This window comes from Amblyomma maculatum, chromosome 10, assembly GCF_055883805.1.
Source record: "Amblyomma maculatum isolate TAMU_Amacu chromosome 10, ASM5588380v1, whole genome shotgun sequence".
Taxonomy (NCBI): Eukaryota; Metazoa; Arthropoda; class Arachnida; order Ixodida; family Ixodidae; genus Amblyomma; species Amblyomma maculatum.
This window is the reverse complement of record NC_139353.1, coordinates 64,583,156-64,595,412: the sequence shown is the minus strand read 5'-3', so window position 1 is coordinate 64,595,412 and position 12,257 is coordinate 64,583,156. Positions and strand designations below refer to the sequence as shown.

Below are 12,257 nucleotides of genomic sequence, written 5' to 3'. Positions count from 1 at the left end.
ATATAGAGTCCGGCTTTAACCAAGCCGTATGACCGGCATGCCCTAGGGGTGACATGAAAACAAGGGTCCTAGCAGGTTGATTATGATATCACCCTCAAATACCAAAGGAGTGACCCGAGCTGGTAGCTCTTGCCAAGTGTAACGTCAGGCAGCCCTACGTCCAGCCAGTGCTCGGCCATGTTAGCTGTCAGCTACCGCCTCCCTGCGCCATGTTCGGCATTTGTCATTCACAACGTGAACATCAAGGGCAGATTTTCTAGCCGAAGGGGGTTGTTGATAAACTATTTCTAGCGGATACAGACAAGCTACCCGAATAGTCGTCCCCCGCTTAAACGACGACCGCTATCCCTTGTGCAATGGCGGCGTTTTCAGCCAACTGGATCAGCGTTATCTGTTTCCTCGAGTCGGGGCTGAGCAGTAAAGAGCATCCCAGTGATCACAGTCACGTACGAAGTGGCTTGCGGGTAGGGACTGTGGGCATTTCCAGATGATATGATTTTGACAGACTGAATCACAATTTTAGAATTTTTCTGCACAGAGTCCTCCCGAATATAGGCAACATAATTGGGGGTTTGGATGGGTATTAGTTTGAAGTTTATGCTATGCTTTGGCCTGGTGATTGGATAGCGTTTTGTCAGCAGAGGGAATCTGAGTCTGGAAAACTTGTAATGCTGCAGGATTTCTCTGTAAGAAAACAACTTGTCCTTGCCGGAGTTTGCGGTGGGTGGGCTGCATGACCCAGCTCGCTGGATAGCTCGATAACTGTCCAGCGAAAGGGGAAATTCAAATTCGGCGTTGGTGTTGAACGAATAATCACGGGTATGGCAATTGTAGGTAGTAGCTCGCAGCTGAGATCGCAAGACATTGATTTATGACAGCCGATTTTGATAGCAAGCGCCAACTTCTACGTGCGGCCCAATTCCGATGGGTGGCTGAGGGGAGTCGAACATTCAAGGACCATGAATGGCGAATCAGGCATGCTACCTCTAGGTCACTTAGGTACGTTCATACCGATTGGGTAAACGAGATTTAACATCGACGTTGGATGGTGTTTCACATAATCTGGTAGCTTATGACTGCACGATAAAAAGCAGTTATCAGATAATGGATGTGCAGATTGAAGGTATAATAATTAATCCAGTGACAAAGTACATGTATGCCAACGAGGCTTTGGAAGTGCAGCCGCGGATGAGAGCCATAAACAGTGTCGCGTCATGCCATAAATGGTGAAACTTACCTTACCCATCTTTCTTCCTTTCTGAAATCATTCCTACGTATCCAGACTTCTACCCTGCTACCGCAGGAAATATTTGAATGAACGGGACCGTCATTGCCAGCACCTAACGAACCCCTTGTATACAGAGCCTTCATCAAGCATGCATCGTGTCACCGGCAGGAATCGAACCCCCATCTGAAGAGATAACCTTTCTTAGCCCAGGCATGAAATCACTGTACTATTGCTGCAGCCAATCACGCTTCATGTAAAACTGCAACAAGCTCCCAGCTGTGCAGAAAGCACCATTGTCTTCATCAAGTTCCAAGTGCGCAGTGAACATCCTTATCTTCATGAAGTTCAATATGCGCTGCTCCTTCAATTAACCTAGGTAAATACGCCACCCGGATTCGCTATCTTATAAGTGCGGCCAAAGTCCGCTGGTATAGAGTCGGGCAAATCCGTCAGGTGGCTCGGCAGAACTTCGCGATTTCGGATTGTTGCATCTAAGCAGACTTAAATGCTCCCCTCGTAATTTTTCACTCGCAGAACCTGAGCTACACTCTTCCGCCACAGTTCCTAGTGGCCTCAGGTGGTGTCGTTAGATTCACGGGCACCTGCATCATGCGTGAAAAACCCACCAACAGGTAAGAACTTCTTTCACTGTTTTAATCAAAATAAAAACGTTTTTGGTCCCCATCTGGTACCTTAATTCCGAGTACTCTGAAAAGCAATATTTGGATTTTACTCCAGGCGTAGCCCCGGGTGGATGTGGTTGGTAAGGCAGTTGGCCATCAGAGGTCAACAGTTAAACGATATGATTGGCGTTCATTTGGCTAGAGTGAAAATTTTCTTTCATTATAATATTTCTTCCTCGAACAACGTGCTAACGCGTATAGTTCTAGGAAAAACATCAAGCGACATTGAAGTTTTACGCTGGCTTGAGTCTACCGCCTAAAACATATTGCTGCCATGTGATGAGCTTAACGGAGCACTGAGCCACCATGGCTTGGCACTTCCCGAAATATGCCTCAAGTTTCCTACAAGCGTAAGATGTTCGCTCTTTTCATGCTCTTTGCCTGCAGTGAAGACCTCAGCTAAATATATCAGGCAGCCAGACACGCCGAACGCGGCCAAATTTATCATGTGCCCGGTGGTTGGGAAGGGCTATACCGCGTCCGAGGAGTTGTGGAGCAGCTTAGCTTCACAAGGCTTGTCCTAGAGCACCAGTGAGTACTTTGAGTTCCGGGCGGAATGGATCAAAAGGCTACCAAGAGCTGAAACAAGGAGGAAGATTTTGCATGCTTGAAAACCAGCTAATGTGGCGAAGGTAAGAACGACCATGCTGGAGACGCTGGGCAGTGCGGCTGGCAGGAAGCAGAAGACGTGCTATGTGCCGGTGAGGCAGCAGCAGAGGAGAGGGGGCTGGCGTGAATTGAGACGCTGGCGTTGGCGAAAATGTATCGATCTCGTCATAGAGCAGCAGTGGGAACTAAGAGGCGCCAGACCATCCGCTATGCTGCGCACGTCTCGCCGTATGGCCGGTAAGGCAAGGCAGTGAAAACAAGGAGGTGCAGCAAGTCCGTTGTGAGCAGGCCGCGAAGTATTGTTCTCAAACACATGAATGGTGATGCCATTCATGTACATCGCAACATTGATTTGGGCACACCAACCATCGACGCCTGTAGGAAGGAACGATGGAAGCGGCGAGTAGAACACATGGTGCGGCCGCCTAGCCGGCCATCCTATCTCGCTACTGAGAATTAAGGTGTCGCTCGCAGGTCCATTCTGTGGTTCACCAAAACATGAACGTCGCCTAGCAGGACGACTTCGGCCATATTGACTCTTCTCGATGTAATAATCGAAGGAAGGCGGCGACAGCGTCTGGAAGAGACTCGTTTGTTCCTTGGCTCATGGTATATACCCACCAGGAGATTACGGTAATGTTCATTAAGGACAGCCAGAAGTACGGCATAAAGGGGACGAGAGCTAATGAGTGTGCTTAGTTTAATAAATCAATCATTTACTAACGAAATAAAAAACTGTAGTCTTCAATAGGAACAAAGACTACTGAGCGCAATCGTTCAAGTTTGAAATTTTTCAATACAGTTGGCAAATGAATTTTCAAGTAGCTGTTATGTATTTGGGTAAGTATTCACAAATTTGAGGCGATGCAGAACTCTGTACAGCGCCAAGACGGAGATAACATAGGTCACAAGGAAAGAAGACAGGTCCGGCAAAGTAAATCCTAACTACGTAATTGGGATTTCTAATCCATCCTTCTTTTAAGTGAGACCCTCTGGCAAGCGAGTCAGGAATGCTCCATCATTTTGACTACTCCACAATCCTCAAAAACGTTTCTGGGACTGAATAGGCAACTACATAAGTAAATGTTTAGACTGGGCTGCACCTCATACGAGGTAGCGCTAATGCGCAGTTGTAGGATTTACATGCATGAACATGAGATGTTGGCACTCAGTGGCAGAGAGGAGGGGATTGTTGCATATGGCAACTATGTATAACCAGCGCTAAAATGGGGACATTCCGAAAATCATGAGATTATGGACATCTACATTCAACGGGTGTACTGAGAGTTGATGTTTCCAAGAAGTCTGTTGGAACATACTGCAGTGACTCAAAAGAGCATCCTGTGGTGACTCCAAGACAATGAAACAAAAAGACAGTCTCAAAGAAAAATTATTCGTGACCTATTACAGGGAAGTTTTAAAAGAGCGCACGTCCAACAGCCATAAGTCATCAGTCTTCCTCTGCGAGGAAGACTGATGTGTAACCAGACACATGCAACGAAAAGGAGGAGGAGGAGAGAGTGAGAAAACTTCCAACCATTTTCTTCAGTCCCAGACTCATCAGTGGCAATTACAATATGGCTCGGAAACCTTCCAAAGAGATCAGAGAGGAGACTAGACTGTTGCCTGGAAGGTAGGTGCTTCACATTGAACAGGAAAATAGAATCAAAAGCTTCATTCACAAGGGGCACCGCGGAACCAGTTCTACATATGGAGCCGCGGTCCAAACTAATGGTCGCTTAAATCTTCCCAGCAAGCGGAGAGAGGTAGAACCTTGGCTACTCATAAGTGGGAAATAGAGACGGGTGAGAGAGAAAAGTTGGTGTATCCACCCGAGGAGTAGACTAAAAATACATCAAAACGATCTGACCGCTAGAATGCGGGAACAGCATCATCGAAGATCTAGACAGATGCCAAAAGCACGTCTTTCTTTCAGCCGTAACGGTTTCAGCTAACATGGAGAACCAGAAAAAATGATGCAGCCGAATTCCAGAATAGGATTCGCACAAGTTTTTTGAAGCCTTTCAATGACGAGATTGCCAGAAAGTCGGCTAATGCCTAGCCGCATTCGTGTCAATGGCGAGGACACAACATTGCGAACAATATAAAAAGTTTCACCACCGCCTTAGATAAGAAAGACCGATTGCGATATTCAGATTTTGTAAGCAACCGAATGGCGCTACTCGGCTACAGATTGCCGTCGTCGTTAGACTGACTTTCATCGTTCCCATTATCTGCCCTACATAAGCTGCCACACATTGCCATAACTGAGAGTGTGACTTGACCGCCGCAGTTGGTGAACGTTTTATAAATTTTCTTGAAATCATGACCAGAAACGCATACTATGCGCTCATTTTACGCGTCGCAGCGGACAGCATTGTTGGTTCTTAAGACAGCGCAAAGAAAACTCAGCGGCAATCAAAACAAGTAAACGAGCTGCTTAGCTGTCATTATCCGTTGACAATTTATTACTATTAGATCTTACTATTAGATCTTGTCTTTTCTTTTAATTCCTTCTCTTATACTTCTTACTGTCTAATTGTCTTCTTACTGTCTTACTGTATGCTTCTTACTGTCGGTTTCATGCTCTGTTGGTCACGTGTGGCTTTGCTGATAGATATAAAAAGGTCGTTCCTGAGGCCTGATGAACTTCTGAGCAATATGAGTTAGTTTTTTGCTAGCTGTTAACCATCATAAGTTATTAGCAATTTTACCACCATATCTTCAGGGATGCTATTTATGTTGCAGTCACGTGGGCTTTTGCTTTCTCTTCTCTACAAGAGGAGATGAGTTTTTTTTTTTCTTTTTTACTTTGCCACATGCCAATAGCCGCAGATGGCATGTCGGTCTTTCATGTATCAACAGCTTCCCTGCACTTCATGGCTGAGATCCAGGGAATTTCTCCGACTGTGGCAAAGGACCCTTGTCACTCGGTGTTCTGCTGTTAAACCCGTAGTCGTCATGTTGCAAAGTCTCTTTAGTTCAGCCTTTCCACTCACATATTTCAACTCTTCTCTGCATGTAACAGCGGTTGTTTCTTAAAGGCCCACTGTCCACCCTCCGGTCAAAAATATTTTCTTCCCCGGTGACTGTGGGACTTCGCCCTCAGAAAGCAAGGCCGCAAAATGTTTTTGAAAAGAGTAATTAACAACGCAGTTACATCCGCTGCAATCACCTGATTCTGTTGTGTTTCTCACCCCCGTTCCCTCGCAAAGATTTTTAACTCTCATACCCGGTCGTCTAGCCTCCACAAGACAATTTCCCCTTCCTCCTCCGCGTTTGGCGGGAAGTAGGGCGTGGTACTCTGTGTGCGTGAAAAAAAAACGGGCGAGGGAGCTCGCGCCGCTGCATTCAGTCGGACCGTGGCGAGGGAGAAGCGCGCAGCGAGCGATGGACACAATTAGTGGTATACTCCCATCCTTCACCCGTCAGTCAGCGAGACGGACCAATGGATGTCGTTTGCTACTCCGATGTCAGCCTCGCGGCTCCTAGAGAACGGGGAAGCTGGTTTCCCGAAAGGGAAGATGAGAGGGCTTTAATTTATATTGTTGCTGCTTTGCCGCGCGTATCTATCTCCGGCACCTCATCGAAGCACTGCGCTCCTTTGCTTAAGAGGTCCTTCCCTGGACAGTGGCCCTTTAACAGGAACTGGCTGACAGGCTCGTGCATAAATACTTCCCCCAATGTGAATGGCAAAGGCCGGGTGAACATAGCGAGCCACTCTTTTAGCGGTCTCGCTGCCAGTCTCGAAAAGGTCGACATACAGGTACAGCTTCTGCATTGCCTTTACTTACCAAAGCGGAAACTCGAGCATGCGCTATCTCCGAAGCTCACGCTCGCACCTCATAAGTTGGTGGCAGATGGGCGGTAAGAATTCTGCGCGGAACAATCTTCCCTTGAGCGAGCTTGAGGGCAGACTAATTTTATACTACTTGGCAGCTGGTGCAACGGGCGCGGTGGGCAGTATCATGACTAGCATGACGTGATCGCCGTGTGCCTCTATCTGCTGGTAATATGCTTCAGCCCTTGAAGAAACTACAGACACTAATTGTCTGAATAACTAGGTCTGTATTCTGGAAAGGTGCCATGATGTCGTTAGGCCTCAATGAACAGGGTATACTCGTGACGACGCTCTGCTTAGCACGCCGTGGCTTCCCGAAGGGTCCGAATTGGGTTCGTGGCAAGCGCATGCAGTGACAGTAACTCTGTAAAGGATGAGCTATAAAGGGGCATACTTCGTCTCTTCGCTTGCGTACATGCGTACGTTTAACTGAGGGCCCGCAAAACTTTGACCGCTTTCTAATGGGCACGGGGCACCCTGTGCTTACATTGCGTAGCTCGACACCAGAGGCAGAGCATTTTATCGCCGACTGGGGCCTACTTATGCCATGCACTGTAGGCCTACGTTGATCGAGGAGCGGTTTGAGACCAGCGACGTTGTGTAAGAGCTCGCACCCGGCCAGATAGGCGGTTATAGCCCAATGCTCCTCATCTCAGGATCACTGGTGAGGGCCCCATATTGGACGCCAGTGATGTGGGGTCCGCACCCAGCAAGTGTACATTTTAAGAGATATATGACGTAACCTCACGCGGTGCACGAAGAATACCACGATTAGTTCGACTCATTCTTGCTGCACAAAGGAGGCTCCAGAAGGCGACTCTGGATAAAACGGCCCACCATTTTTGAGGTGTGTCGTTCCTTTCTGATAATTTGCTACTGGGTGTAAAAAATACCGTGGCTGAAGGTTTTTAAAGGTAGAGCGAAAGATTACGACGAAAGGAAGAAGCAAGACGCGACACGGGCGCTAGAGACCATTGTAGAAAAAATGGCTGCAGTAGCGTGGAATGTTGGCCCACCTAAAATTAAGTATATGGCTGAAAGGGTGAAATTTAAGTGTTTTAACAGATTCACAATCAGTCTGGTTTAACCCATTCAACTTTCAACCTTTCTACAGTATACTAAAATTTTCTTCGCGAAAATTCACTAGTGAGATATGTTGCAGTTATAAGCGCAAAATGATCTTACCTCAACTTGAAAATCTCAGTCAAGCTTTGCCCAGAAATCGCGGAGGACAAGACGGCAATAGTGAGGCAGGAACAAAACCTGAAATCTGAGCGGGATACTCTTTGCGATTTGTCCTTCTACCTACAATTTCCCCCTCCCTCCTGGGAAAAATCTCCTAAATATAACAAAATCTTTAAATAACGGTAGCTCATATATAAAGCTCTTACAATCAAAAAGCCATATAGTCATGCAAGTTTTCAAGAAAGTAGCAAATAAACCGCAAGCACGCCCTTCACAGGATCGTCAAGCTATACGATGGTAAGCTCTCTGACAAGGTAGAAATATCTAACACCATCAAATGCCAACTGCGACGTTATTTTATTCGCAGTATTGCCGTGTCATACGGCGGCGGTTTGGGGACCAAAGTGGAGGGTCTGCAACATAACAAGGAGATGACGGTGCAGCTGAAGTTTCACGTGAATATGATCGTAGTGACCCTGGAAGGGGCACCCAACAAGTTGACGCCCAAAATGATCAACCTGAGCAACAATACCACCATGCTGGCCATCCGAATTAGCCGGAACATGCAAGTGCATAACGTACATCTTGTAAGCTTCAACTCTTGCCATAAGGTTTATTCATTCTGGATTTTGCTTGCCCCGAAGCGGTACTCTCTACGAGAGCGACCTCTTGTCGTTTTTGTGTGTGAATACATGCGTTTCATGCGTTAAAACATCGGAATCTGCAACCCCATTATAAGTACAGTCTTTGTGAAAGGTTTAGAGCTCAGGGAGTCTACTTTTGAGCCATACTATGCAGCTCGTATTGCATTCCCAGGTTTAAAAACTTCCTGAAGGCAATAATATTTTTCGTCCTAAACTCCCCAATGGCAAGGACTTCCACGATTGTTAAAGAAGTCATAATATATGGCTTAAAAGAAAACCCTCTGGGCTCAAAGGTTTTGACAAAGAATGTACATTTAGAAGATCGACCAACCAGTGAACGAGATACCACGTGAGGTCCCACTTCTGGTTCGTGGGGTTTGCGCTTGACTTCCCACAGAGGTGAACAAAATGAGGTGAACGATCGCATGCACCCTTGCAAAGGTGAATGTCTCGGTAAGGGACAGAAATAAAATATGACATGCGAGAGGTCTTTCTTCATTCGTGCGCCAGGCTCAGATCTCGTTGAAAGAACTGGGACGCCACGTGATGCCCAGTTCGTTTCCTGCGGCCTGAATATAGCACACCTAGCTCTCATATCGCCTTAATGGGAGCGAGCAAAAAAGCGCAGCAGTTTTTTGTGCTCTGATCAGTGTCATACAGGGAAAAATTCAACACAAGGTAGTGAAGAATCCGCATACATTTTAGGGTGCTTCACTGAAATCCGAATGCAGCTTCAACCACTTATTACCCAGCAAATACAATAAGGTTGTCACACGGAAATAAAAATATTCGGCGGACACGTTTTTTTTATGGCTAGGACGCTACAGCGTTACTGATTACCGTCAGCAGCTCATTTTGTATTACGTGTTTAGCTTATTCTACCACATGATGTGGGTAACCACAAAACAGGTACAAAATGACTCGCTTTAGCCAAACAGTATGCACGTTTCTGTGTGGCTTTGAGTAGCAGGTCTTATCAGAAATCGATAGATCGTGGATTCAGTTGCCACTTCACAATGCATACTTTTTTGCATACTCCTCATTAAATAAATTAGCCTCCATCCGGGAATCAAACTTCGGATCCCCAGCCGAGCCCTTTAGCGCTGTGCCACGCCCCGGGTCATGAAAAGCTCTTCATAATTTATCTTGTCTACCGTGAGGATGATAGCGGGATTCCGCGAGTGGCAGATACTGAAATAAGGGCGCAATTTGAAAGTACCGAATACTAAAATAGTTAAGTCACTCAATTAAGGTGACGCCAAGGATGTGCCGTCACCTATCCGTCGTCAACTATGAGAACCAAGCGGGAACGAGTGCGCTCTAACGCCGCCGGGCGGCGCTTCTTCCCTTCCGCGTAGCAGAGGCTGCGCCTTTCCTTTCCTGTAAACGAATTATAGAACGCCGGTGAACTTACACGCGCTCGACGTGGAAGCCAAGGGGAGTTTAGCTGCTGGAGAACGGCGCAGAAGACTGGAGAAATTAACTTCTGATCCTTCGCTACGTATATCCAGGCATGGCAGAGCTAAGCAATCTTCATTTTTTTTTCAGCACGATTCATTTTTAGGTTCCGACGCCCATGTCTGGTTAAGGCATCTTAAAGTCATTGCTACAGATGACTGGCTCAACGGGAGCCTTAATGCTGACGCATTAAAGCAATTGCAAACGTGCAATTAAATAAAGCATGAACAAGGAAAGACAATACAGGAACCGGTACACAATTGAGGGGCAAAACCAAATGAACGACGGTGAAGAGAACTTTTGTGAGTTGAGGAATGAGGCTACTTCTTGTCTAAATTTCTTAACATCGTTTTGTGTTAAGTATTATTTTACACTTACAGTAGTGGAACTATCGCCCTAATAAGCAGTCACTAACAACGAGGAATAATGGATGACCAGAACACTTGGCTGCAGCTCACGTTCCCCCTCCGCGGACTAGGTGGGCCTTTGTGGCATATTTGAAGCGCAAGCACTGCGTAACCACTTTTGCTGCGGTCCACATGAGCAGCATCTTTGATATACATAGCTAGGGAGTGTAAACCTAAGGTAGGATAACAGATGTCCTTTTAAGGTATAAGCACGGGGATACCAAGAGAATGCAAGCGTAGCAAGGAGCGGCTAAGATGTGGAAGCTTATGGGGATGCAAGGCTGCTACAGCTGGCACAGGACATTTTGTCTCGTGATCATGGAGGACGAGTCTTTTTCTTGCAATGGGAAATTTACGCTCAGCATTTTGTTGATGGGGGTCATGACAGCGATAAATTCATTCAGCAAAATTAGGTCGATATTTTTAGTTAAGGCATAATGTAAGGCTGGCGCCCATCACGTTTGCTCTGGCACTGTCTCCTCGAATTTAACGCAAGTTAGACGATGCGACTCGGGCAAATCAGGTATTTATCCACTATCGTTTCTTATGCTTTCCGATCGCCAGCCATGTGAGCCCGGCGCGAGGGACGCATCTCGGAAAATTGGAAACGTTTGTTTGCTTTTTAGCTACGTGGCGCTTTATATAGGGGCATTTGGCTTGCGCTGAAAGCAGTGAGATAAAAATTCAGAACTGGAGGAACGGTTTAGCGTTGTAAGGGCTTAGATGAGAGCCTCTTCGTGCCCCTCTCTAGGTACCAAGGGAAAAATACGAATGATTGAGAAAAGAGGCGCATAGGTTAGATATGGTTCGAAGCAATAGATGCTCTCCGAAAATATTTTATCGGCAGAGACTGGATTATAATAGGTGCGCCGTTAAGGTTTCAAAGGATATTACAGGGAAAGTTTTGGCTCCACTTACTGAAAAAGGCTTAGAAAACCTAACAAGTAAATATGTAAGAGACTAGAACGCAGACATACAGCTTGAAATTGCAGTTCAGAAGCGGAACTATATTACCTCAATCAAAACGCAGACTACATCCCTGTGCTGAAAAAAAAAAAAACGAAAACGCGTATCAGAGAGCCATCAATATACGACAACCCAAGAGACAGTGCACTGTTATTTGAAGTCGGTTTAAAGTACCCTAAAATTAGAAGGTTAAAAAGGAAATGTGACCAAAAACATGGCAAGTGCTCACAGCTTGTCAAATCTGCAGAAACCTTATGACCGTATGACCGTATACATCCTGATGTCGGCAGAGGAACGAACACTGTCCCGATGACCATAAATATTTGGTTTGGTTTTGGGGTTTAACGTCCCAAAGCGACTCAGGCTATGAGAGACGCCGTAGTAGAGGACTCGGGAAATTTCGATAGAAATAGCAAAGGTAATGGGAGACATGTTAGCAAAAAGTAGTTCGAATATTTGTCGATCTAAAGTAGGGCACAGAAGTAAGGATGCATGCTCAATGAGAAAAGCTGGTCGAACATAAACAATTAAAAGCAAACACGTAAATAAAAGTGGCACTTTATAAATAATGGTCACCTATGACAATGTGGCCGCAGAAATTTAAAGAAACATTATTGCCAATCATGCTGGCACCTGGTGCTATAGAAGACGTTCCATCCATTGCTGGCCACGGCAGCAGCCAGAGCCCCATATGTGGCACTGCAGGCGTTCCCGCAGTGAGATATGGAGCTATAGTGCCTAGAATATACTCTAGGCACTATAATGGAGCCATTACTTCCATTTAGTAGGCACCACCTTCCAACGAGTAAGCCTAGAGGACGCCAGAGATCGCACAACATGAAGCGGGAGGTGTATGCAGACAGCGTTTTCTTTTTGCTATTCGTGTAAAATTATACGGGACCTTCAAAACCCGGTTTGGCATCGATTTCTGCGCCCCGCCGGGGTGGTGCATTATTAAGACGCCCGACTACTGTCCGGAGTTCCCGGGTTCGAACCCGACCACGGCGGCTGCGTTTCGATGGAGGCGAAACGAAGTGGCGTCCGTGTGCTGTGCGATGTCAGCGCACGTTAAAGATCCCCAGGTGGTCGAAATTACTCCGTAGCCCTCCACTACGGCTCCTCTTTCTCTCTATCCACTTTCACCCCCACCTTCCTCCCGTCCCTTACGGCGCGGTTCAGGTGTTCACATAGCAAGTGTGACAGATACTGCGCCTTTCCCTTCCTATGAACCATATA

The 12,257-nt window shown here is 46.4% G+C and overlaps 1 protein-coding gene across 1 annotated transcript in view; it reads left to right on the top strand.

Moving 5' to 3' along the window:
• The window catches only part of LOC146176696 (uncharacterized), a 28,207-nt gene that overhangs the window by 15,681 nt on the left and 269 nt on the right, over positions 1-12,257 (top strand). The window contains exons 5-6 of the mRNA XM_084581360.1: positions 1,763-1,860; positions 7,914-8,115. Of these exons, the coding sequence (XP_084437486.1) occupies positions 1,763-1,860; positions 7,914-8,115 (300 nt within the window). The remainder of the gene's footprint in view (positions 1-1,762; positions 1,861-7,913; positions 8,116-12,257) is intronic.